Raw genomic sequence first — 26220 nt, 5'->3', positions numbered from 1 at the left:
ATATATATATATATATATATAAAACATCTTGCCATCTCAGAAGCCTTGTACAAAACCCCCTCTACCTTTGTACAGTCTCTACACCAAAATCCTTTTACCTGTATCTTCCATCGGTCTTACAGGTATATGATAACCTTTGGGACAGTTCCAGTGAATATTTAAGACCATTGATATCCAGATATATGAGAGAGGGGGGTGTGAGCAGGGAGCAGGGCAGTGAAATGGCGGGGGACAGGGCGACATGGAGGCGATTTGTTTGTGGCCACCCCTTACGGGATTAAGGCGTCTGGCAATAGACAGATAAATATATAGAATTTCCAGATGTAATGAAACCTTAATTTTGTTTTTTCACTTCATCCCACAAATTGCTCGAGGGCGAGACGAGGGCGGAGATGTGACAGACGATGGTTCAGAAGAAATAGTTTGCCACGCCCTCTAAATCATTCTTTCCGCCAGTACTATTTTGGGCGTAAGAAATCTTCACTATCTTCTTACTGTAACTGTTGTAATCTTGCTCCTCTCCGTCCAGCGAATACGAAAAATGAAGGAAACTGTGTGTGTGTGTGTGTGTCCATCTATCTATGTATTTGTCCATCTGTCTATCTATTTGTCCATCTATCTATCTATCCATCTACCTACCTATCTATCTGTCTATAGCCGGACGCCATAATCCCGTAAGGGGTGGCCGTTTTTCTTTGAGTTGTTTTACGGGGAGGGGTACTAACTCTCCGCCAACCCACTTGTTGATACGTAGGGAACATGTATGGGTTGGTTATATGACTACCACCCAGCGCTGTTGCCTAAATGGTTTCCTGGGTTACAGGAAGGCATTATGCTTGTCAGTCAATGTAAAACCACCTGAAAAGGAAAGAAGAGTAATAAAAAGAGACAGGAAAAAATGAGAGAAAAACGAAGACAGTAGGATAGACACAGAAAAAGAATGATGGTTGCCACATTCAAGACTGGCCTGGTGGTCTTAGAGAAAGCATTTTATGGCCTGTTGATGGGTCTTGCTGGCAATCTATTAAGACTGTTTACCGAACGTCAGACCTCTAAAATGTCCCGATCCCAGCCTAGGCCCAATTTCACATCCTCCCTGTGAGCAGTGCATCTCTAACAATTAACCTCTTAAATTTGAGTGACGCCCTGTTTAATTTAGCCTCCCAACCACCTCTTTCAAGGACTCTTGAACTCAGTTAGGGTAGCTTCTTCAGACCATATCAAACCCCGTAAGTTCAGAAGTTTTATCCTATACCAAAACAACATGGCAAGGAACTGGCAAAAATAGAATGACACGGACGTCCCGGGGCTCAAATGGGTTGAAGAGAAGAGATTTTGTGGAAAAAAAAAATGGTTAAGGAGAAGAGGAAGGGATGAAAATTTGTGGAAAAGATGATTAATAAGATGAAAGGGTGAGAATTTGTGGAAAAGATTATTGGGAGAAGACGACGGGATGAGACTTTGTGGGAAAGATGATTGAGGAGGAGAGGAAAGGATGAGAATTTGTGGGAAAGATGATTTGGTAGAAGGCGAAGGAATGAGAATTTGTGGAAAAGATGATTAAGGAGAAAGCGAAGGGATGAGAATTTGTGGAAAAGATGATTAAAAGAGGAAGGGATGAGAATTTGTGGGAAAGATGATTGAGGGGAAGACGAAGGGATAAAATGATTGGCAGACAATTAACTATTGCACTATTGGTTGTGGAAAAGCCTATCACCTCTTCCTTAGCGATCTATTTTCCAAACTATCCACTAACATCCTCTTCTTTGCTTCTTGTATCTTCTATGTTGACAGATTGCATGAACAACGCACAGCAATACAGTAACGAAGCCGAATCAGAAACAAATCGGTAAGGAAGAGGTGTTAGTAAGCTTCCTAACCCCATCAATATGCCTCCTATGTTTTACCTTCGACCTTTTGTCCTCATGTAAATCCTGATGCAAACTGTCTCGATATTTAGCAGTATTTAAAATTAGCATGCAGGTAAATATCAAGGGGAAATCTGACAGGATATTCGCTAAGGAAGAGGCGATGCCAGGTCTCCCACGCGACCTACATTGGCCCATAGACAGGTGGCGTGGGTAACCTGAAGTGAGGGAGGGGTCGTTCAAGAAATATAAGTTGACTTCGTAGTTCCTCTCTCTCTCTCTCTCTCTCTCTCTCTGTGTGTCGTGTGTGTGTGTGTGTGTGTGTGTGTGTGTGTGTGTGTGTGTGTGTGTGTGTGAGTGCGTGCGCGCGCTAACGAGGGTACACAATAACCATTCCATCTAAATATCACTTCTTCCACTATCTTCTGTTTTAATATCTATGGCTTATATCTGTGTATTTACCTTAACTCCATATGACTTTAGCTTATTAATAAAGAATTGTAAAGCCAAGGAAAGTATTAAGAATGGAGGGAGTGTTTAAAACCTATCTTTTCCCATCAGTAGAGGAGAGGAATTTCGAGATGAGATGGAGTAAGAGGAAAGAGTGAAGCAGATATACGTAACAGAAGAGGTTAAATTCTTATGATGATCCTCTCAGTACGATGGCGCATTATATTTATTTCATTTCTTTGTTTTCATGATATTTTACTGATCGCATGAAATTCTTCTTGCTATGAAGGGTGTCAGGGGGATGTGAATTTATGAATTAAGAATGCTGGATATTACTTGCAAATAGAAACAAGGGACTGACTTGTGAAAATCAAGCAGTAAGTTTTACTTTATGACAGCTTACTTCGCCGATTCTCTAAGGACGAGAATTTATGAACTTTCTCAACAGTACACAGCAGAGACTAATTTCTCACGTGTGCTGTTTGTAGTACTGTTAGCCTCTTGAGAAAGTGACTCCACCCTGACAATCAATAACTAATAATAATAAACAGGTTCTTGCCGATGCTTAACTCCTGGCTGGCACAACGGATTTAAGCTTGATACAAAAGAACTGGCCCAAGTACCAGTTAAGGATAATGTAAAGAGTTTGTGCAAACTAGGAGCAGCAACTAAAATAAGCTTAATGTGGATAAATCAAACTCGAGTCTAATTACATTAAGCTCAAAGAAAAGAGCTATAAATCTATTGATTACAATAAAATAAATTTACGTTATATGAATCTCAAAATGAATTCAAAAGGAGAATTTCGCGGTCACTAGTGGACTCACGAATTCAAATAACAAGAGAATACACTCACGCGCTCATTCAAAAGCTAATTAAACTTAAGCCTAGAAAAATGAACAGAAATACTGGTCAGTGGAGGAGCCGAAACGAAAGTCTGGGCGCCTGTGATGAACACCAGTGCTGCTATTCGCTCCAAGCCCGCTTCGCCAATCACCGTCTTGGTGGAGATTCAGGAATTCACTGTACAACAGAGACGCTGCTCTATGCTGGGCACAAAACGATCTTAATCTCACGACGATCCCGAGCTGACTGACTTCAAACTCAGAAGGGAAGTACGAGCTAGCCGTATTCACAGGAACTAGGTGTGGCCTAACTTCAACGGTCAACGGAAAGAAGGTGAACGATATAGGCTCACAATAAATCGCACAGTGAAAACACTAATGTCGTGGATAAGAATGGTCACTTGTGAAAGTGACAATTTTTTTTTTTTTTTTATGCAAGGAAGAAGGAACCAATGCCATGAGCCCGCAATAACAGTTCCCTCCAAGAGAAAAACAAAAAATAATAGAGAGCCAAATTCGAAGTGCATACGAGGACGGTTGAACTGAGTGATGCCCAGCGGGAATTCCACTAGAGTTCGTGGTTTTTTCATTAAAGAACAATGTCACGAATTTATATAAATACTCTCGCGCGAATTCGTGACAAAGGGTGAAAAAATGTCAGTCAGTCTTTTCAGTACCTTTTCCCTTCTTTCAGTGCCAAAACGATTTTTTCAACACTTCGGAATAATGTCTTGTATCGAGGGAATTAAGCACAAGTAAGAACCACAATACAGCTGAAAGTAAAAGTGAAAGGAGATTGGGAGCAATAGGAAATGTAACTTGCATTATTCTGGCCATATTCTCCCCAGCCCAAGTACAGTGATTCTCAGACATACGAGTACATCCCTTAGCCGCCTCAACTACAGTTAGGTCCTATTCCTAATGCCAGACGATTTTTGCTTCGTTTTAGGGAGGAGTCTTTAAATTTAAGGATTACTGGATGATACAACCTTCCAGTTTGTAAAGTCTCTCTCAGGGATATAATAATCTGTACACATCATAGAGCTGAATGGGTTGTCGAAGTCTATTACACCTGAGTACTCTCTTGCGCATCACCTACTGGCATGTCTTGTAAATATCAGTGCACTCTACGTAACCAACAATCAACAGGGTATAGCGTGTCATCTGCCTAACTAATCTGGTAAGTTAGAAAGCCAGGTAACTCAATAAGCCCTACAGTATATCGCCTTAAGGAACACAAGGCGCAATAGATTAACACAGACAGGAAATGCACTGCGATGTTGAGGTTGCTGAGTGTGGTGAATGAGACTCGCTCTCAGCTGAATAAAATTGTTTCATCCAGAACAGAATACCGGGAGTCGTACAGAGCATGAGAGGGATATGGGTGACAATATTAACGCGCAGACTTTCAAGACACACTCAGCAAAATGAAATCGTCTTGGATGACTAGGTGGCTCTGTTGGTTTGGTAAGGGACTTGCATTAAGAGGGACGACGTGGAGAGGTGGATTCGAGCCCCGCTGATTACCACTGAGTGTTGTTGGTTCACGCTTACTGGCTAACAGTCAGACCTTCACCATACTACACTACCAACAAATTCCACTTCACCTTCTGTGCTTTGTGTCTGTACTACCCTCTTCTTCACCTGTTATCACTGTCCACTACCACTATCTTCTGTTTCACCATCTGTGCTTTGTATCTATCCCCACACTACTGCTAATCCCCTTATGACCTATGGTCGTCAGAGTGAGGAGGATGTAGGGAGACACTGAAATTATATCAAACTGCACTCTAAGTAGTATTTGGACAGGTACCGGTACAAATTCTTCACGTCCTCAGTTCCCTGTTACTAATACTACATATTCATCTTCCCCGTCATTGATTTGTTATTTTGGTCCTCGCCTCTACAGGGGACGTGGCCTCACAAAGGAAGGTAGTGCTTGTGTGGCGGCAGGGAGAGACAGAGAAAGAAACGGAATAGACAGCGGGGTCCACAGGATGTCACATCTAGCGCGGCCCGTTAGCAAGTGCAGGTCCCTGAATCATACACCGCCACCCCTCCCACACCACACACTGGGCTGGGGTTGGACCTCAATGCACGCAGCCCACTCCACTTAATAAGGTAACCACAGTCATCCCTCTTCGACTTCTTTTTCAGACGTCTGCTTATTACTAGGTTCAGTACGGTTACTATTTCTCCCACCATCTAGCGATTTAATTTTTCCCATCACCCTGCTATTCTATTTTTCCTATCATCTAGCGATTTTATTTTTCATACCACCTAGCGGTTTTCTTTTTCTTAGCCAGGCAATTAGAATTTAGCTTTGGAAACAACTCTTGTAATGAAGGTATTAAGGCAGCCACAACCTACCAGACCTCAGTGAGACCTCTGTGTAGGAATCCTGTAGCGTGGGAATACATTGGTTTCTGACACCCTTCTCTGTTCAATAATTCTGTCCAATTGAAAGGTCTGGTAAACTACATCTTGCTTGATTCGTTCTTTTGACCCTTAGTATTAGTGTATTGGACAAACCACTACCATCTTGTGAGACAGTAGCGAAAAAAAAAAATAATAATAATCAAATACGATAATGCATCAGGGATATATCGTATGTCCAGGCATCTCTAAATGAACGGATCTTGAATTTGACTTTTTGTTGTATTGATTTTTTTTTCTCTCTTTCTTAGAAAGAAAGGTTTGCGGGCTTAGCCTTTGATTCCTTCTTCCGTGCATTAAAAAAAAAGTGTCGGTGACCTCACAGTGGAAAAGTGAAACCATATGAGAAATGAATCCAGTTTGAGAGTAGCTAAGCATTGATAATTTTCAGTAATTTCAAAATAAAACGAGATATTTCTTGATTTCTTGATAAGGTGTTCTCTCAAAATTCCCTCGTACTTTCAAACATTTTTCTGAAAGGAAATCCTATAATAAGTAACAATGTATACAAGTGTGGTTAAATCTGTAAAAATAATAGCTCAGTGTACCAGCAGTACCGATAACACACACACACACACACACACACACACACACACACACACACACACACACACACACACACACACACACACACACACACACACACACACACACACACACACACACACACACACACACACACACACACACACACACACACACACACACACACACACACACACACACACACACACACACACACACACACACACACACACACACACACACACACACACACACACACACACACACACACACACACACACACACACACACACACACACACACACACACACACACACACACACACACACACACACACACACACACACACACACACACACACACACACACACACACACACACACACACACACACACACACACACACACACACACACACACACACGCAATTTTCCTTTACCTGTGCATCTTACCTTTTTATCTCAGCCCTTCAGATAGTAGAGGACAATATCATCTGGAAAGTATGAGCAAATGGAGATCTTAATAAATTTTTCCTGCCTTTAAACCACCTATTGTGTAAATCATAAACTTTCAGAATTCAATATCTGGGCTTGGTTGGGCAGCTCTCACTCTCACTGAGGCGGAATGGAAGCATCGAAAATTTCCCAACGTCATTTACTTTGTGCTATCGTGGGTCAGTGCCTGCTTCCTCTCCCACATTTTCCATCGAACGAGGAAAAAATTTAAGTCAAGGAATGAGAGTCTCTCTGTCAGTTGGAGTCAGTCAGGCAGAACACACACACTCGCACGCACACACACACTCGCACACACACACACACTCGCGCACACACACTTCCCATTGCAAATATCACTCAAGCAGACTTACAGGCAAATTTGGGAATTATCTGAAAGCAGATCAGGCTTTTTCTTTTTCTTTTCCATCGTTTAGTGGTTTCAAAACGAAGACTTTGGATCTCTGACTGCCATTTAGAAGACGTACTCTACCCCTAATGTTTTTAAATCGAGGTGGATGGTTTTCCATCTAGATGTAGGCGAGCATTAAAGACTGGTGAGTGAATATATGTGTGGCCCATTGCACTGGACGTTTGTTGGTAGATTTTTTTTTCTTCCCTACACCTGTTTCTTAATCCTCTCGATCGCATTCATTAATGGGAAATAGGATGATGTTTCCGGTGATTAGATACAGTAGTTGGTTATTTATATACTGATTGGTAAGTGGATGGATTTGTTGCTCTCTTCATTGGTCGTTGCTGATAATTCCCTTGTCTCAGTGTTTCTTGCTTCTAGTCCTGGATCCGCCCCACCCCATTTATGAATGGGAAATTAGCAGGATGATGGGTACCGCGTGATTATGATTGTGATGATGATGCTAATGTCGTTGATAAAAATGGTGATGGAGACGAAGATAATGTAGTTGATGATGATGATGATGATGATGGTCATGATAAATGATGATGAAAATGACAGATGATGATGGTGATAAGTGATGATGATGGTGATGACAAATTCCTCAACCAGTTCCATTCTTTAAGTTCCTGTATTTGAACACAAGAAACTGGGAACCATATCCAGACACCATTATCTTCTGGCACTTGTAATTTTAAAAGCAATTTGTCTCCCTGCAAGTTTTAATATTTCTTTAATGTGTTCGACTTTGGGCAAAGGCTTCAGGGCCTATTTCTCGGGGGTATTAGACCATCGCAAGGACCAGTAGTCCTCCTACACCTCCACATGCCACCATTTCGGCGCTTACACCCACCGTCCGTATTGAATATATGCTAGGGCTGTCTCTTACAGGACTGGTGTACTGTATTTGCGGGAGTATATTTACTGCGAGGAAGGCTTTATTAGTTTACCCTTAGTATCTCCAGAAGAGTTATTATTATTATTATTATTATTATTATCATTATTATTATTTTTGCTAAGGAAAGGCTTTTCGATCTGAGGGGTTAGATACTGCCTTCATTTTTTTTTTAATAGACCTTCCTAAGTTTAAAATAAAAATCGTCTAGCAAGAGAACCGGTAGGAATAAACTGTTATAAGCCTGGTCGTAGTGAAATTTAATTTTCATTTTGAGTGGAGAAAAAATAAGGGGAGAGCTTCCAGTCGGTCGCATACTTGGTCTGCAACCGACAGATCTCGGGTTCGTATCATGAGCTAGATTCCACATATCCCAAGCCATTACCTAGAACGGAAAATATGTACCCAGATGGAAGGCGAATATTGCGTGTCGTATTTTTGGGCAGTGTGTGGGTGCTTGTCTTGTTATGGTGCGAAGCGTTTTTTTAATTTTTAATAACGTTCTGAGGTGGCAGGAATAAGACAAACGTTTCCATCGTATTGAAGAGTTAGTCCAGCAGAGAATATTATTATTTACTCGTGCCCTCTCTATTAAAGGAGTTAGTAATATATAGTATCAGTAAGAGGAACAGTAAATGGTACAGTGCAGTCAAGACAGGTAAAATATTTCCTCGGAGAAGATTGAACTTAAGGTAAGAGATAAAACACTGGATTTTCCCCCACTCGATCTCAAAACACAGCAGGTGTAAAAAGAGGAGGTTGAGTGATCGAGTGAGTGAATGTGCGTGCATGCATGGGCGAACTTGAGGGTGTGAGAGTACCTGAGTTCGTGAGTCAGTGAGTTTGTGTGAGAGAGTGATGGAGAGATCAGGCTAACGAGGCAGAGGGAGTGAGTGCGTGAGTGGCTGAGTGAGAAGCCTTCACTTCCCCTGCTGGTCTTCATGCCTCCCTGCCCCTCTGACGAATCTGCCTCAAGGGAATGGGTGCAGGGAGAGAGTCGGTCTTGCACCAGGGATGTAACTTACAGTCCTTGTATCCTGGTACCAAATTCATGGACAAACTTGTGATACATTGACTCGCATAACTCATATTTGGATTTGCAGGAACGAAAAGGAAACTGTGTATGGGGTAGGGTTGAGTGTGTGTGTGTGTGTGTGTGTGTGTGTGTGTGTGTGTGTGTGTGTGTGTGTGTGTGTGTGTGTGCTTGTGAGGACTTAATACGGCTCTCTTTGCATGACTCACTGAATGCATAACCAAATTATGTGAGTGTAAGAGCGTGTTTGCCTATCGCCTGTGTGTATGTGTGAGTTAGTGTAATGGTGTTGTGTTTGGAACTTGTACGGAACGAACACAATGGTACACTCACACGCTCTGTATCAATAGCGCTTAATAGTGTACATTAGATTCCAACAGCAAGGAAAATAGACTGACGCTGCCATATCAAAGGCTTCGCAAACATCAAGTGTATTAACAACTGCAAGACAAACTGGAAACAATAAAGTGATTTATGTTGATGTGATCTGTATTTATACTCGTAACTCAGGCACACACACACACACACACACACACACACACACACACACACACACACACACATATTCCTTGATATTCCCATGCACACTCAAAATCATTCATTGACTCATACTCACTGAAACACAGTCATATTTACTCCCACACACACACGCACATTCACATCTACACACTCACTCACCCACTCACACTCACACACTTATTTTCTCACCCTCACTCTCAAACTCACTTCGACTCACCAGCTGGCACTTGCACTCGCTCTCATTTACACATGCTGAACCCCCCCCCCTCTCTCTCTCTCTCTCTCTCTCTCTCTCTCTCTCACCATGGTAAAATTCCCACAGGTCGGAGCACGATAGAAGGTCCTTAAGGTAAAAAGTCTCATTTATTTTACCTTTATTTTCATCGAAGTGGAGTGAAGAGGAAAAGCACTTACCGGCCATTTCTTCTTCTCCTCCTCCTCCTCCTCCTCCTCCTCCTCCTCCTCCTCCTTCTCCTCCTCCTCCTGCTCTTCTTCTTCTTCTTTGCCATCCTCTCTTTCTTTCCTTTTTTTTATAGTGCAGTGGTTAGCACATCCTGCATGCAACTTGAAGAGCCGGGTTTCAGTTGGGATTTTTATTGCAAGGGAATTATTTGGGTTAGAGAGAGAGAGAGAGAGAGAGAGAGGAGGCCATAATGACGCTGGTGCAGATGATTAATTTAAAGCTAAATCCTCGCTATCCTTTTCTTGTTCTATTTATCGGTTTGTTTATCTGTTGCCTGTCACCTCATTCTGTAGGGATGATCTTACAAGGAAGCATATTCAGGCTTTTCTGTATCTACTCAGTAACGACCCCCTCTCTGCTTATGACACACTATCCACTCTTAATTTCACACTTTCTCACCCTTACACACTCTCACCCTTACACAATCTCACCCTTGCACACACTGTCACCTCTCTCATCCTTAAACACAATCTTACACACATTCTTATCCATACACACACATTCACCCTTACACACTATCTCCCTCCTAATTAAACACTCTCTCATCCAACACACACACACACACACACACACACACACACATGCTTACACTATCACCCTTACACACACACTCTCTTACACACACTCACCATTACACACACCACATACACACGCTCATTCTTACCTACATACACTTTCACCCTGTGTCTCCATCTCATTTTTTTTTGTGATTCCGCAGCTAGAACTCCGCATTCTTTATTTTTACGTGCCTATTATAATGGTATTTTCTGCCGTCTTTCCTTGTTCCTTGATCCCCTTAAGTAAGAGGAAGTTATTTTATTATTTATTTTTGTTACTGCAGAGCTATCTTTTTTGTCTGCAAATCTCAGTTGTTCTTCGTGTTTCCCCTGTCTTCCTCTCCCAGTCTCCTTTTATAATCTTATCCTAATCAGTTTTTTATCATAATCCTAATCCTGCTGCCTTACACTTCTTCCCACACATTCTTTCCTGTGTCCAGTCTTTTGTTCTTCACCCGTTCTTCGTCATTCATTTCTTCATTGCCTGGTCTCAAAATCAGCTCCTTATCCTAATCCTGCTGTTCTGCTTATGTCCTTTCTTTCCTTTTTCTGTCGCCGTTTACCAGTCTTCCTTGTTTATACCATATCGTGATCCCAGCCTTACTTAGATAGATAGATGAAAAGATACTGGTAGATAGATATGTTTTGTCTCAACTCTTCCTTCGTCGTTTCGTTCCAGTCTCCCGTCCATAATCCTGTTTTTTTGTTTTTGTTTCTGCCCAGGATTTTTTTTTTTTTTTTTTTTTTGAAGGTGGCTTATTTTGGTTGTGTCTGTCTGTTAGCAACATTATGAAAAAAATCTTTCAAAGGAGTTGCACTACATATGGAATAATGGCAGGGACCGTCAGAGGAATAAATGATAAACTTTAGGTCATGAGGGTCAAAGGTTGAAGTGAAAAGGAAGATGGTGATGACGTGGCAGAGGTATGCAATCTCAGGTGTTCTTGTTTCATCTCTTTCTCTCTGTCTTTCCTGTCTCCTGTCGTCCAGGTTTCCCTTCTTGATTCCAGTCTTTTTGCTAATCCTTCTGTATCCCAGTTTTATTTCTAATCTTTCTCCCGTGTTTCGCTTACTATCTTTGTCCAGTCTTATTAATCCTTCCCTTCCTCCTTAAATAATCCTACATCCTTTCCGTAATCCCTCCATCCCCACCCCCCTCAGCCGCCACCCACTTGATAACACCTGGGTACACCTTATCCTAATCCCAGTGCTAATTACAATTCTGAGTCAATTAATCTCCATTTGTTTTCTTGTCTTTCTTCTGTATTTTCATCCTTTCATTGTCTTATCTCTCTCATTCCTTTATCCACCACACACACACACACACACACACACACACACACACACACACACACACACACACACACACACACACACACACACACACACACACACACACACACACACACACATTCCTTTTATCCTCTCGTTTGTGTTCTGTCTACTGTCTTTCCTCTGTCCTATCGTTCCATCCCCCCCCCCTCCTCCTCCTTATCCTCTCTCTCTTCTCCCTCCATCTTTCATCTACCCTTCCTTTCCCTCCATCATTTCTTCCTCTGTCTTTCCTCTCCTTCGTCCCCCATATGGTATGGCTCTCTCCCTTACCATCTCGTCTTAACCTTCCCTCTTACACTAATCCAAAGTCTTTACACACTCGTCTTGTATCAGTCTTCTTCCCATATGCCAGTCTTAATCCTAAACCTAATACTCCTTCCATATTCCTCCATATGTTCTGTCCTTCCCCTCTTCTCGTGGCCTTCAATTCCTTCCCACACTCTCCATCATCCCCTCCCTGCTTCTTCCTTCCTCCTCTTGTTCTCTCAGTCTTTCCCCCAACTTCTATCCCTCTGTCTGCCCACTTTTTTAACGTTTCTTCAGTGTTGTCGTCCTCTCTTCATTCCTTCTGTCCTTCAGTGTTTTGCATCCTCATTTTTCATTCCGCACATGTTTTTATATAGTGGTCCTTTTTGTCTTATCGAATTCTGCTTTCTTAACCCATATCCTTACCATACTGTTCCCCATGTGCTTTCCTGTCTTTTCCCTCTTTCTCTTCCCAATCGTCTCTGCTCATCCTAGTCCAGCGTCTTGTCCTATTTTTCTCCATCTGCCCTCCTGTTTTTCCTGTCCTCTCCTTTCTCTTTAAATCCTAATCTCAGTTCTTGTCCTATTCTCCATCAGTTCTGTTCTGTCTTTCCTGTTCTCTCCTCCCTCCTTAAATTCGTCCCGACCCCTACATCACCCCACCCCACCCCATCAGCGCCCACACCCCACCATTCCCCCCCCCCACATCACCCATACTGTGAGAACACCCTGGCACTCGAGCTGAGAGCAAACACACCCCCTTGGCAAAACTGGACCGACAGCAAAAAGCTTGGGAGCCACGACATGTCAACAAAAGGCATAACGAGAGTGAGAGCGAGGTACCCCCACGAAGGCAGGTCACTCGGATTCACAGCCACATTTACCTTCTTTCCACTTCTTTCTCTGTCAACTCCTCTTTCCCTCAGTCCTCCTCCTATCCCTCCTTCCATCCCAACCATTCTTTCCCATCTCTCCTTCCTCAGTTCTTTATATTATTGTTCTTTCTTCATCAGTTCTTTATCTTATCGTTCTTTCTTCTTCAGCTCTCTCCCTGACTTTCCTCCATTCTCAGACTCATATTTGCCCTCATGCTTTCGTCATCATTTTCTTTTCCCCAGTTTTTCAACTCCCCTTAAGCTTTCCTCTGTTCGTCCCCAGTCCTTCATCTGTCCTCTCACCTCTCCTTATGTCTCTTCCTCCACCCGTATGTTTACAGACACTCATCATTCCCACCACACACACACACACACACACACACACACACACACACACACACACACACACACACACACACATGGTCGGAGTAAGTCTAGTATTAAGTTCCGGAGTGCAAGACAGTTTTATTGAGCTATAGGAGCCTGAGAGAACTACAGGTAAACTCTGGAACTGTCTCCCTCTGTCTGTATTTCCTACTGCCTGTGATTTCCAGTGTAGGTAGGTAGGTAGGTAGATGGGCACGTAGTAAGGTAAGTAGGGAGGGAGTGGGTAGGTACAGTAATACTCCCAGTCCTTCATGTATGCAGCAGGTCAACTCTGGAACTCTCTGACCCTGTATTTCCTACTGCCTATGATCTCCAGTCTTTCAAACGCAATGTGTCCAGGCATCTCGAAATGAATGGATCTTGAATTTGGCTCTGTTATCTTGTTTTTGTTTTTTCTTATAGGGAACAATTTGCGGGCTCCTGGCCTTTGGTTCCTTCTTCCTTGTATAAAAAAAAAAAAAAAATTCTGTTCGGAATAATTCTTAACTTTCAGATCCAGGTAGTGACAGGTGATCTTGTTTAATTTAGAGAGAGAGACATGAGACTTGGAGAGGTGCTATACTCTTTTCATCTAACGTGGCCTAAAATTGCCATTTCTCCACCTTGAACACCGAGTTGTAACAATATATCAACACTAGAATATGATGCCAGTCACAATGAAGTGCTGTGGAAAGGATGTAGTGCTGTAGTATTGCCTATTTCGCCACTGACCTACATAAATGGTGCAAAAGGTCAAATATCTGAGCCAGGTTAAAGTAGAAAGAGTATAGTGAATATGTATATGTTAATCTGGGCTCAGGTTGGCCGTGGGTTCCTGTACGGGCTTCAGGATTTACCAGAATTGGGTAAATCATAGTCGAGTGTGCGTCTCCTGAAGAAAAATTATCCTGTAAATATTCCGGGTGTTTGCTGTTGGTAGAGATATTAGCAGAAGCAAAAATGTTATGATAAACTTCCAGTAATATCGCCCCTTCACAGCCTTTACTTTTGGTGTTAATAATAATAATGCAAGACGAACATATGCTTAAAGTAAATATTGCTGTTATTGTTTTTGGTGAAGGAATATAGCAGAGGGAGAAAATGTTATGATCAGTATGCAGTGATATTGCTCACACCGCAGCTTTCCCTTTAGATGTAAAAAAATAGTAGTAGTAGTAGTAGTAGTAGTAGTGGTGGTGGTAGTGGTAGTAGTAGTAGTAGTAGTAGTAGTAGTAGTAGTAGTAGTAGCAATAATAATAATAATAATAATAGCAGTAGTAGTACTAGTAGTAGTAACAATAATAATAATAATAATAATAATAATAATAATAATAATAATAACAATAATGATAATGATAATAATAATAATAATGATAATAATAATAATAACAATAATAATAATAATTAATTATAAAAATAATGATAATAATAATAATAATGATATTAATAATAAAAATAATAATAATTATAGCACAAGACAAACATCAGGTAAATATTACACCTGTAGTTCTCAGTGAAGGAATATAACAATGGAAAAGTCATAAGATACCAATGCTGTAATATCACCTTCACCACAACTTTCCCCTCAGGTGTGGAAAAAAAGAGTACAAGCCAAACACACGCTGTACATTCCGTATTGAGTTTTCACACGGGGCAGTCGCCTCTCCAAATCTGACCATCATTTTTCCCTACACACGTGAAATTCTTGCTTCCAGACGGCTACGAACTGCGAAAATCTCTTTATGTAGATTTTTTACTTGCGTCACAAGATTCCTTAAATTCGTGTTTGTGTATGTTAATGTCATACTTTAGTCTGAAATATTTGCTCCTGTTTCTGCATCCCATTGGAATGTTAAAGGGAAATGGAATGATATTGATGATGATGAGGAGGAGGAGGAAGAGGAGGAGGAGGAGTGGGAAAAAGAAGAGGAGAAGGAGGAAGATGAGAGTTAGGAGGAAATAGAGTTGATGATGATGATGATGATTATTATTATTATAGTATTACATTATTGCAGTGCACTAATAAAGATTTCTTAAAGAAAAGTAGAGTAGTAAAGACAAAAACAGACAGCAGCAGACCTAAAGGGGCTTTCACACATTCAGGAGTCAGACGAAGAATCATTGCGAGTTGCTGCTCTTGAGACACTCAGCACTCTACTCCTGACAATTCCTCTATAGTCCTACGGTCTCTCGGCACTGTCTCGGGACTCCTCACGCACTCCTGATGTTTTTGACATGTTCAAAATTTTGCGAGAACTGCAAAGAATTTTTTAAAACTTCAAGCGCATACCTAAGGCGTTCGTGACTATTCTTAGCAACTCATAGCTACTCTCAACGGAAACTTGTATCAAAAAACCTTTGCGAGTTGCCAAGAATCGTTGTGAGTAAGAGTAGCTAGGAGTCGCTAGGAGTTGGTAAGAGTGGCAAGGAGTCTTCCAAGAGTATGTAGGAGTTTCACAGGAGTGCTCAGAAGTTTCGTTTCGTTTCATCTACGAGTTACGAAGAGTAGCTAATAGTTATCTATGGCTACGAATATGCCAAGGGCATGGTAAAAGTGAGGTGAGAGTCACTGCGAGTCACTGCGATGTACGAAGGCATCATGGCCAATCACGAAGAATGGTACAGGTGTGTCATAACCAGGGAGAGGCTCAGGTTCAGGCAGGCCAAGGGTGTTAATTTCCGGAGCTTCACTGAATGCAGTGGAAGAGACAATTCCAGCGTAGGAAGAACATCCATTTGTACCAACATCAACGTACAAGAATTTGTAGTCCGCATCCACCAACACCAAGAGCACAATGGAGTGGAATCCCTTGTAGTTGTAGCATTGGGCTGCACCACTGGGGGGGCATGTGATTGCAATATGCTTGCAATCCAAGGCACCGACTGAATGGTGGAAATTCCATTTGTTGGAGAAAAGGGAAGCCACCTCCTTCCACTGTTCCAGCGTTGTGGGGCAGGCCACAACATCCTTCAGGAACTCTGCAATGATGGCCTCACAGGTCTCGGGAATGAAAAGTGAGATGGTATTGTGGGCCACTCTGAAGCCATAGTAAAGGGTTTTGTAGCTATCTCCAGTCGCCAGGTAGCGTAGAGTGATGGCAAACCTCAACCCAGGTAACTATGACTTCCCCCTGAAGGTGTCCTGCTTCTCGATACGGGAACCAACCCTTTCCAGCAGTTCCATGAACATGTTGTCATCCACTCGAAGAAAATTCCTGAAGCTATGGGAGTCCTCTAATTTCAACTAATCAATAAGTTTCTCTCACTGACCGTACATAGGACGTTGTAGCAAGCATAACCTGCTCCAAAGGGTTCTTTTCTTTTGCTTCCTTTTCTTCTTGTCAAGTAACAGCCTACATATTGCCACACTGATGTCGGCCGCTTCACATGCCAAATCCACCTGCAGCTTCTGTAGTTTCAATTCGTAGGCACCTCCGACCATGGTCGTTGGGGATACGTAGGTCTATGATGAATGCAAGCTCGCTATTGAGTGAGTAGTCCACCTACATCACATCCTGTAATCTTTTGTTTTTTCGCCCGACACAACTGACAGACTCGCATCAAATTCTTGATGGTCGTAGGGCACTCGTAACTACTCTAGTGGGGGTCCTAGCTACTCCTAGCTACTCTTAGCTAATTATGGGTACTCGTAGACCTTTACGGACCATTTGGTTCATCAATGCGTAGTGACGCTTAGCTACTCACAGCGCCGCCAAGGGAACTTGTAGCAATGCGTAAGTTATGCGTAGCCACTTGTAGCGCCCACCTGGCGCACTCCTAGATTGCTGGGGCTGGATTCACTAACATGGTCGTAATTTCAGGTGCCTGAGCAAGATCTTGCACCTCAGATTACGCACTCCTGTGGCGCCGTATCTCTCACCAGAGTTTGGTATTCACTAAGATTTTTTACGGCACTGTACCCCGGTCGTAAGTTGTACGTGCCTTAAATCGGCCGTCACCAGCTGATTTCTGCTCAGCCAATGACAGAGAATCTTACAAGTGAGGCTTTGTCATGATCAACCAATCACGGAGCGAACCCTCATATCAGCTGTTAGTCTCCCTAATGTAAACACAAGCACAGAGGGGAGAGCATGCACGACACACAAAACAGTCCTCAACCCAACAGAAGGAAATGACATCAGAAACTAACTCGCATAAGTTCTTTTAGCGAAATATATAGTGGAAATAAAAACTCCAAGTCCAACAGAACAAAACGAGAAACGTCCTAACCTTTCAAGTGACGAACTCTCAGTCGTATTTCTTTACTAGCCGGTTCTTTAGCGCGCAATCTTACCATACCCAGTGGATTTGTGCTATCATACAGTGTATGCCTGTATGTGTGTTAATGTGTGCAAATGAATATTACCGAATCTTGCTCAACACATTGAAAGGAGGATTTCGTTTCCCAACTTCCCAACTGGATGCTGGGTTAGGTTAGTTTAGGCTGGGTTGGGTTAGGTTAGATTAGGTTAGGTTAGGTTGGGTTCGGCTGAATAAATTATTAGGTACAGTTAAGGTAGGTTAGGTTAGGTTTAGTTAAACACTTAGGGTAGGCTGTTTCCTTCCACAATTACTAATATTTCCGATCATATTGTCATAGTCATGTTATGGTTATTATTCATTTGCACATCAAATGAGGCCTTAAAACACTCAGATGAACTAAAAAAAAACTATCATGAAAAAAAAAAAAAAAAGGAAACGACAATAATGGAAATATTTACCCTCTTAGTTTTGATTAATGAAGTCTCCAAAACAAAAACAATTTTTTTTCCTCACTAGACACAAACATTTCAAAGAAAGCAAAGATGCTAGCATGGGAAACTATTACCTATAGGGTGAATAGTGTTAGCAGAGTGAACAGGGAGAGCAATGAAGTGAGGAAGAAATTTCGTGATTTCAGGTCACAAGTTAGGGGAAGGCAGCCAAGGCAATGAGGCAGGCAAAGAAAACTTTAAGTATAAAAAAAAAAAAATGCATATTTCTGTTGTTAGTTACATAGTGCCTGTGAGGATGTAAGCTGTTTGTTCTAACTTACCATATCAAACAAACCTAATCCATTCATGAGGCGTTACTGGTAGAGGTAGGGTTTGATTATAACACTTTGGTTAGCTTGATCATAAAAGTCTAAAACTAAGAAGTCATTTCATTTTTTGGGGCGGAGGGAGGTGGGTTATGTTTTGGGCATTAATGACTAAGAATCATTTGGTATTGTAAGCAGTTACCTTAGAAAAACTTCTTATATCCCAAAGGATAAAATTGATCCCATAAATCAGTAATAATTTTGCTTTGGTCTCATGTTGAGCATTCATATTGTTAAAGAAGTCATTCCTTTTGATTTTCCTTGTTACCTTATCCAGTATATTGATGCATGAAATGGTTTGTATCTCACAGGCTTTGTTTGGGTATTGTTGGTTAGGTTTACTTAACACCTTAATTCCACTGCCATGTCTGATATAAAGTTATTGTCTTCATATAGGTTTAATCACCTTAGTATATCAAACCGTCATTGTTTAGCACATCCATTATCAACCATGAACTGCCAAAAGTCTGATTTCATGTCGTGGAAACCAATAACACCGTTGCAAATGCTCATCAGGCACATGGAGAGGGACAAATGGGTCTCTGAACCTTCTCTCTCGACGTAAATGTCGGTGAGCTAAATTCATAGCCACAAGCCCCATCGTTGTACAGTAAACAGCAGCAGCTGACTGCCCAAGCGGCCCCAGTGGAGGCTTTCCCGGTGGCATGTTTATTTTTGACACATTCATATTACCTTGCAAAGAAATAAGTATTGCCAGAGTTATTCGCAGCACTAAAAACGATTATGGCACATCTTTTATCTTTATGTCTGTTCAATTTCTTCTTTTACGACGTTGATTAGAAGTGAAGAGGGACAAAGGCAAACGATAGGCCGAGAAGTTGCATACTTGATAAACACACTGACTCTGGGTTGTGATGTAGATTAAGGTATGTCCCCCAAGCGCTTAACTTCAGGCGCCAGATCTTGGTGCAAGATGGCGGCGCCCATGCTTAGTGAATGACTGATTCTGCCTCAGCACCGTATCTTTACGCACCGTTAGGAGATCCGGCACCTTAAATGCTTAGTGAATCCAGTCCCTGGATTCTTGGCAAAATTGACAAGAATCCACGAGGAGTCTGAACTCTTGGCAACTCTTCGTCCAACTCCTGAATGTGCGAAAGCCCCTTCAGAAATTTTTTTTCAGCAACCTTCCTTCAGTACGATGACGTCTCTCTTCTTGGTGGTGGTGTGTGGTGGTGACAGTGTTTGGTGATGGTGGTGATGGTGGTAGTGGTAGTGTGTGATGGTGGTAGTTGTGCTAGTGGTACATGGTGGTAGTATGTGATGGTGATTGTAATGATGGTAGTGGTGGTGGTGGTGGTGGTGGTGGTGATGGCGATAGAAATGAAAGTGGTGGTCAGTGATGGTGATAGTGGTGATGATATTATTGGTGGTGATGGTAGTGGTGTTGTCGATAGTAGTGACTGCGGTAGTGGTGATTATGGCAGAGGTAGTATTAATTATGATATTAGTGGTGATGGTGTTAGTGGTGATTGTGATGTGTCGTAGTGGTGGCAGTGGCGATAATGGTCGTGGTGATGGTAGTGATAATGTGTAGTGGTGATGGTAATGATAATGTGTAGTGGTGATGATGGTGGTTGTGATGGTGGTAATAGTGTGTAGTGGTGATGTTAGCAGTTTTGATGATGATGGCAGTGTAATAGTGGTGGCAGTCGTGGTGATAGTGATGCTGGTGATAGTGGTAGTGGTGATGGTTGCGACGGTGTGTAATAGTGGTGGAGGTGGTGGTGGTGGTGATATAACTTCTAGTGATGGTGGCTGTGATGATAAAGTTTGTAGTGATGGTGGTAGTGGTAATTGTGGTAGTGGCGGTGGTGGTGGTAATGTGTAGTGCTCATGATGGTAGTAATAATGGTAATAATGTGTTGTGGTGGTGGTAGTAATTGTGATGATGATGGGGTAATAATGGTGGTAGTAATGCTTGTGAGTGTGTGTAGTGATCATAATGGTAATTGTGATGATGACGGTGTACAATTCTGATAGTAATGATGGTTGTAGTGATGGTGATAGTCTGTAGTGGTGATGGTAGTTGTGATATTGGTTGTGATGATGATGGTGGCTGTGTAACAGTGGTGGTGGTAGTGATGATGATAGTGATAGTGTATAGTGATAGTGATAGTGGGGATAGTGGTAGTGATAATGATGGTGTGTGTGTGTGTGTGTGTAGCAGTGGTGTTAGTGATGATAGTGACAGTGTGTAGTAGTGATGGTAGTGGTAATAGCTGCAGTGGTGATGATGATGGAGGTGGTGGTTTTGGTGGTGGTATTGGTGCCAGTGATGATGGTTGTTGTTCTTGTTGTTTAACCTCGGTCTCTCTGGCCGAGTAGACCTGTCAACAACAGGTAAGCAACTGCTTCTTTGGGTCGTTCTACAGAGACAGTGCCGTACATATTCTGTGTAGATATCCGGCGCCCCTTTGCAATAGACAGAGCCTTGCCAGGGTCGGACCAGAGTGATGATGATGACGATGATGATGATGATGAGCGGTGGGGCATGTGTAAAGGGGTATATGTTGTCAAGCTGGGTGTTACAGGTATGCCGGTAAAGTGGTGATGATGATGATGATGATGATGATGAGTGGTGGGTCATGTGTAAAGAAGTACATGTTGTCAAGCTGGCTGGTACAGGTATGCCGGTAAGGTGCAAGTCAAAGGTGGGCATAAAAAATGGATCGTGTGGTGTGGAGTGGGCATAGAGTGTGGTAGGTGGTTGGGCAAAGTAGGGTGAGTAGCCTACACCCTGTGAAGTTAGGTTTGGTATGAGGGGCAGTGTTGGCGGTGGGAAGATCCAAGTCACAGAAGTTCGATGTGGGAGGGTGGAAAAAGGGTGGGAAGGGTGGAGAGGAGTGGGTGGGAATGGTGGTGGTTGGTGAGGCAGGGTGGGGGTAATACTCGTACATCCATGAATATGGGCGTTGTAGGTTGGTCAGTATGGGTGTGGCCATGGCTTAATTTATACATTTCTCTTAGGGGGAAAAAGAACGACAAGCAAGTAATCATTCATTGCTCTCACGTACATAAGGTCTCACGACTCACATAAAACCATCCAGCTTGGATCTTAACAGAGAAAGAAATATAGAGGGAAGTATACTCAACCATTTATCACAAGACAACGTGACGTAAAATGGGGTCAGCCACATCCAGAAATCGACAGTAGGTTCTTCTTAAAGCCCCAAAGAAAGCGTAATCTGTGGTATGTGCTTTGTGTGAGGCGGCGTGGCTAGGGGGTTGGGTGAAGAGGGGTGGATGTGTGTAAGGGGGTGGGGGATTGAGGAGAGGTGGATGGGTGTGGGTGTGGGTTTGAGTGTTGGGATGGTACCCGAGTCACGACCTGGTGTGAGGATGATGCATGGCGGTAATCAGGCCTCAGCACCGCTTAATGAAACGTCCTTTTGTGCCGCGATGGCTGCGGTTTTTTAGCTGAGCAGTTATCTCCTGGAGCGAAACTGTACTTCTAGGACGCGGGGTGTCATGCCTATTTTTGCATCTGCTAGATGATACTATTCAGCATAAGAATGGCTTTCAACCTCTGAAGACTGAAATAGTAACAAGTAAATCATCCAAGACATGACATGTGTAAATTTTATCTCTTGTTCAATTAGAGAATTAAATTCAGGTTAGGGTTGGCGTCCCATTATCAAAGTATTAATCAGGTATTTAGGACATGAGCTAACCATTTCGTTCTTGCTACCACCTGATGGTTGTATAGTTAACAGTTAAATGACGAAAGGCCACGCGTGAGCTGAATCTAATCGTCTGTGGTAGCAAGAATGAAAGTTAGTCTTTCTATCCTCGTCAGTAGGTTAAAGTAACTGGGAATACTTTTGACGGTATATTTCAGCCAACATTGGATAACGGAGACCGTGTGTTTTATTTTTCCGACGAAAGATATCTTAATTACTACACTTTTGCTACGAGCACAGGATTTCCTTGAGTTTAGTTTCCTCTCTCAGGGTTAAAGTAACGCCGCGAGTAACGGAGTGTATTTTCATTTTAAGCTGTTTGTGAGCGAGTGGTGGTAGTGTGTGACGCTTATGTTGCCTAGGAAGTTAATTTGTCAAGAGCTGTATTCCCCTTCACATTTCGTTGTGCTGGGAATAATACAGGGTGAAAGTCTTAAGCCAAAGTTATAGTGGCAAGAAAAGCTAAATCAAGGGTGACCACACGGAAACTATCTTATTCTTGCCATCACTACGTCGTATTTATTCAGCTGACAGTCTCGTCTTGCCCTATATGAATTAAACAGAAGTAACAGTAGCAAGGAAAGCTAAATTAAGAGAAAGCACGTGATGTCATTTTTATTTCTGCTGCCTCCAAAAGTGATAACAGCAAAGAAATCTACATTAACGGTGTGTATATGATGGCATCGTTATTCAAGCTGTCCATCTAACTGGACTTCAAGAGGCTTATAAAGTACATTTGCATCTCTGGGCCGTGTTTCATAACGTGCTTTGTATGCCATTCCCAGATAATCCTTCCTGACTAATCACCACGATAGCTTCTCTCCTCGGGTTCACAGTCTCACGCTCCCTCACACGATTTTTCACTTTCATCGATCTGACACTGGTTTACTCGTATCCTAATTATTCCCGGTCTAATCCTGCTTTTCATACAACTATGATAACTTTGGGGTTTAGTGTCTTTGAAGAGGTACACAGACAGCTTTACATCTAGATAAGACAGTAGTGTAGGTGGACAGAAAGCATGCATTTAATGGAGACTAGGTTTGTGTATGTTTTTATCAAGAGAATGGTGTAACCAGATAATTATCCACCCTACCAGACCCATGCATTAGGCACTGATTATATACAGTGGTATATATTTATAAACCAGTGTGGGTTTGTGTACCACTGGGTACAGTTCTATAGGTAGGTTCTATAGAACTGGATACCGTTCCATAGTTAGCGAGTGTTAACAGAGTGGCCACTATATATGATTTTTTTTTTAAATGCTGGGAAGAAGGAACCAAAGGCCGCTGCCCGCAGTTATTGTTCCTTCCAAGAGAAAAACAAAATACAAGACAGAGCCAAATTCATGATCCGATCATTTCGAGATGCCTGGACACACCGCTTTTGAAACACTGGAGATCATAGGAAGCAGGAAATACAGACAGAGGGAGACAGTTCCAGAGGTGACCTGTTCCATAAATGAAGGACTGGGAGTAACGGTTAACTCTTGCATTAGAGAGTTGGACAAAAAAGGGATGAGAGTTTGCTGCTAGATAGGTGCTGCACGCCCGTCGTAGAGGTGGAGGAATGCATGCAGACAGTTGAGAGGAGCAGTGACCATTGAAGCAGCGATAGAAAAGAGATAAAGATGCAACAGTGCGATGAAGAGACAGAGGTTGAAGGGAGTCAGTAAGAGGAGGGGAGTTAATGAGATGAAAAGCCTTTGACTTCACCCTATTGAGAAGAGCTGTATGTGGGGAACCTCCCCACACATGAGAGTCGTACCCCAAACAGGGGCAGATATAACCCCTGTATAGAGTCAACAATTGTGCAGGGGTAAAGAAGGAACGGAGTCGGCTTAGCACACCTAATCTCTTGGAAGCAGATTTTACAAGAGGTGTAATATGATCTTTCCAAGATAAGTCCCTAGGAAATGAAACCCCAAGCTTGTTCAAGGATGATGCAGGATTAATCTGAATATTATTAAACATAAGTTGGTATACCTGTGGAATATTTTGTCGGGTTGATAGGTGTAAAAACTGAGTCTTTGATGCATTAAAAAATAACAGATTATTTTTAACCAAGTCAGAGATACGAACCAAGTCAGACATTAGGTGTGCCATAGCCTCATCCCTTGTTTGTTAAAGTAACTGGTGAGATGGACGTTGCGGGAATCGAATGGAAAGGTGAAGGGTGGAGTCATCAGCGTATGATTGGATAGGGTTAGATGTACAGCTAAGAAAGTCATTGATGAATGAAAGGAAAAGAGATGGTGATAAGACAGAGCCCTGAGGAACACCACTGTTGATAGATCTAGGAAAAGAGCGATGGCCGTCTACAACAGCGGCTATAGAACGACCAGAAAGGATGCTATAGATGAAGGCACAGATAGAAAGATAGCAACCGTGAGAGGGCAGCTTGGAAATTAAAGATTTATGCCAGACTCGACCGAAAGCGTTTGAGATGTCAAGTGCAATGGCAAAATTTTCGCCAAAGTCCCGAAAGGAGGATGACCAGGAGTCTGAAAGGTAGGTGAGAAGATCGCCAGCGGTGAGTAGGTGTCAGGTTGCAGTATGTTCATTGGTCTGCCATCATTTCTTTGGAGATTCAAATTTCAGGGTACCATTTCTTGTCTCTGAACTCCATTGCTAGGTCTGAGAAAGGAAGATTACCCCTAAGACAGACTTAATGTTATAGACACCATAGCAGCTGGACAAGAATAAGAGTCCTTTCCATTCGTGCCTGATGGAGAGTTGTTAGGTGAACTGTGGCTTTGAGGTAAGCCCCAATAATTATGGTTAATCCTATTCAATGGCGTCTTGTGGACACTTTTTTTTTTTATGCGAGGAAGAAGGAACCAAAGGCCGCGAGCCCGCAATTATTGTTCCTTCCAAGAGAAAAACAAAATACGAGAGCCAAATTCAAGATCCGATCATTTCGAGATGCCTGGACACACTGCGTTTGAAAGACTGGAGATTATAGGAAGCATGAAATACTGACAGAGGGAGACAGTTTCAGAGTTGACCTGTTGCATAAATGAAGGACTGGGAGTAACGGTTAACTCTTGCATTAGAGAGTTGGACAGAAAAGGGATGAGAGTTTGCTGCTAGACCGGTGCTACGCGCCTGTCGTAGAGGTGGAGGAATGTATGCAGACAGTTCAGAGGAGCAGTGACCATTGAAGTAGCGATAGAAAAGAGATAAAGATGCAACAGTGCGACGAAGAGACAGAGGTTGAAGGGAGTCAGTAAGAGGAGGAGAGTTAATGAGACGAAAAGCCTTTGACTCCACCCTTTGACTCCACCCGAATCAATGCCCACTTGAGTGGGCATTGATTCGGAAATAAACTTCGCCCTGAGGTAGGCCACGATGAAGAAGCCAGTTCTTGTCCAAGTGTCCTGTTTTTGTCCCTTTTGCCTTCAGATATAGCCCATCTTGACTGTTTTGGAGGCGTCATACGTACTAGAGGACACTGTTTTTAATTATGAAAAAAGGATCCTATGGGGAAACAGCCCAGGTGCGTTACCATGTGTTTCCAATATACCTTGACTCTCGTCGTCCCTGCTGAATTCACTGCAGCCTGTCGTGGTGGAACTGTTCTGTAGAGCTGCTGTCTTCAGAGCTCAGGTTGTTGAAACATGGGCCGACTTAGCCCCTGGTAGTGTAGAATAAATTTTCTAGACTTGGCCCATCCGTAACTGAGAGAAAATAAACAGGGATAGCTGTTAGAATCTGAAAAGTTCCTTCCTTGTAATTAGCTTCATGTCTGAGATCTTGGGGAATGTCTGCTGGTGCCTGGTACTTAATCTGAGACCCATAGGTGTCACTCTTGTTCTGACTTAAGTCTGATCTTACTGTCATACATAATAGACTTTCTTTCAAAGTAATCTTATCCCCAAACTAATATTCCACTCATACTCACCATACTCTTATATTAATATCACGCTTTCATACTACTCTTGCTTTCAAACTAAAATTTAGAGAATTATTTTCATAATAGTTTGACTTTACAGATCTCATTCTCATGCTAATTTTTCATTCCAACTCTCGTTCATATTATAATATCATACTTTCATATTTCCTAACACTTCCCTGTTCCTTTAGCCTTCTTATACCAACCCATACACATTCCAA

At 42.3% G+C, this 26220-nt stretch overlaps 1 protein-coding gene across 1 annotated transcript; it reads right to left on the bottom strand.

The window, feature by feature from the left end:
* Nucleotides 1-15884: 15884 nt before the first annotated feature.
* LOC145418394 (uncharacterized) lies at nt 15885-16760 on the bottom strand. Its single transcript, XM_080286796.1, has 2 exons — nt 16618-16760; nt 15885-16356 (listed from the first exon to the last, which is right to left on the bottom strand). Exons 1-2 carry the CDS (start codon nt 16758-16760, stop codon nt 15885-15887), a joined length of 615 nt encoding a protein of 204 aa, XP_080142922.1.
* Between the last annotated feature and the right edge of the window lie 9460 nt (nt 16761-26220).

This window comes from Coenobita brevimanus, chromosome 114 (genome assembly GCF_032717465.1).
Source record: "Coenobita brevimanus isolate Jiangsu-jjx chromosome 114, ASM3271746v2, whole genome shotgun sequence".
NCBI lineage: Eukaryota > Metazoa > Arthropoda > Malacostraca > Decapoda > Coenobitidae > Coenobita > Coenobita brevimanus.
This window is presented reverse-complemented; position numbering and strand designations above follow the sequence as displayed.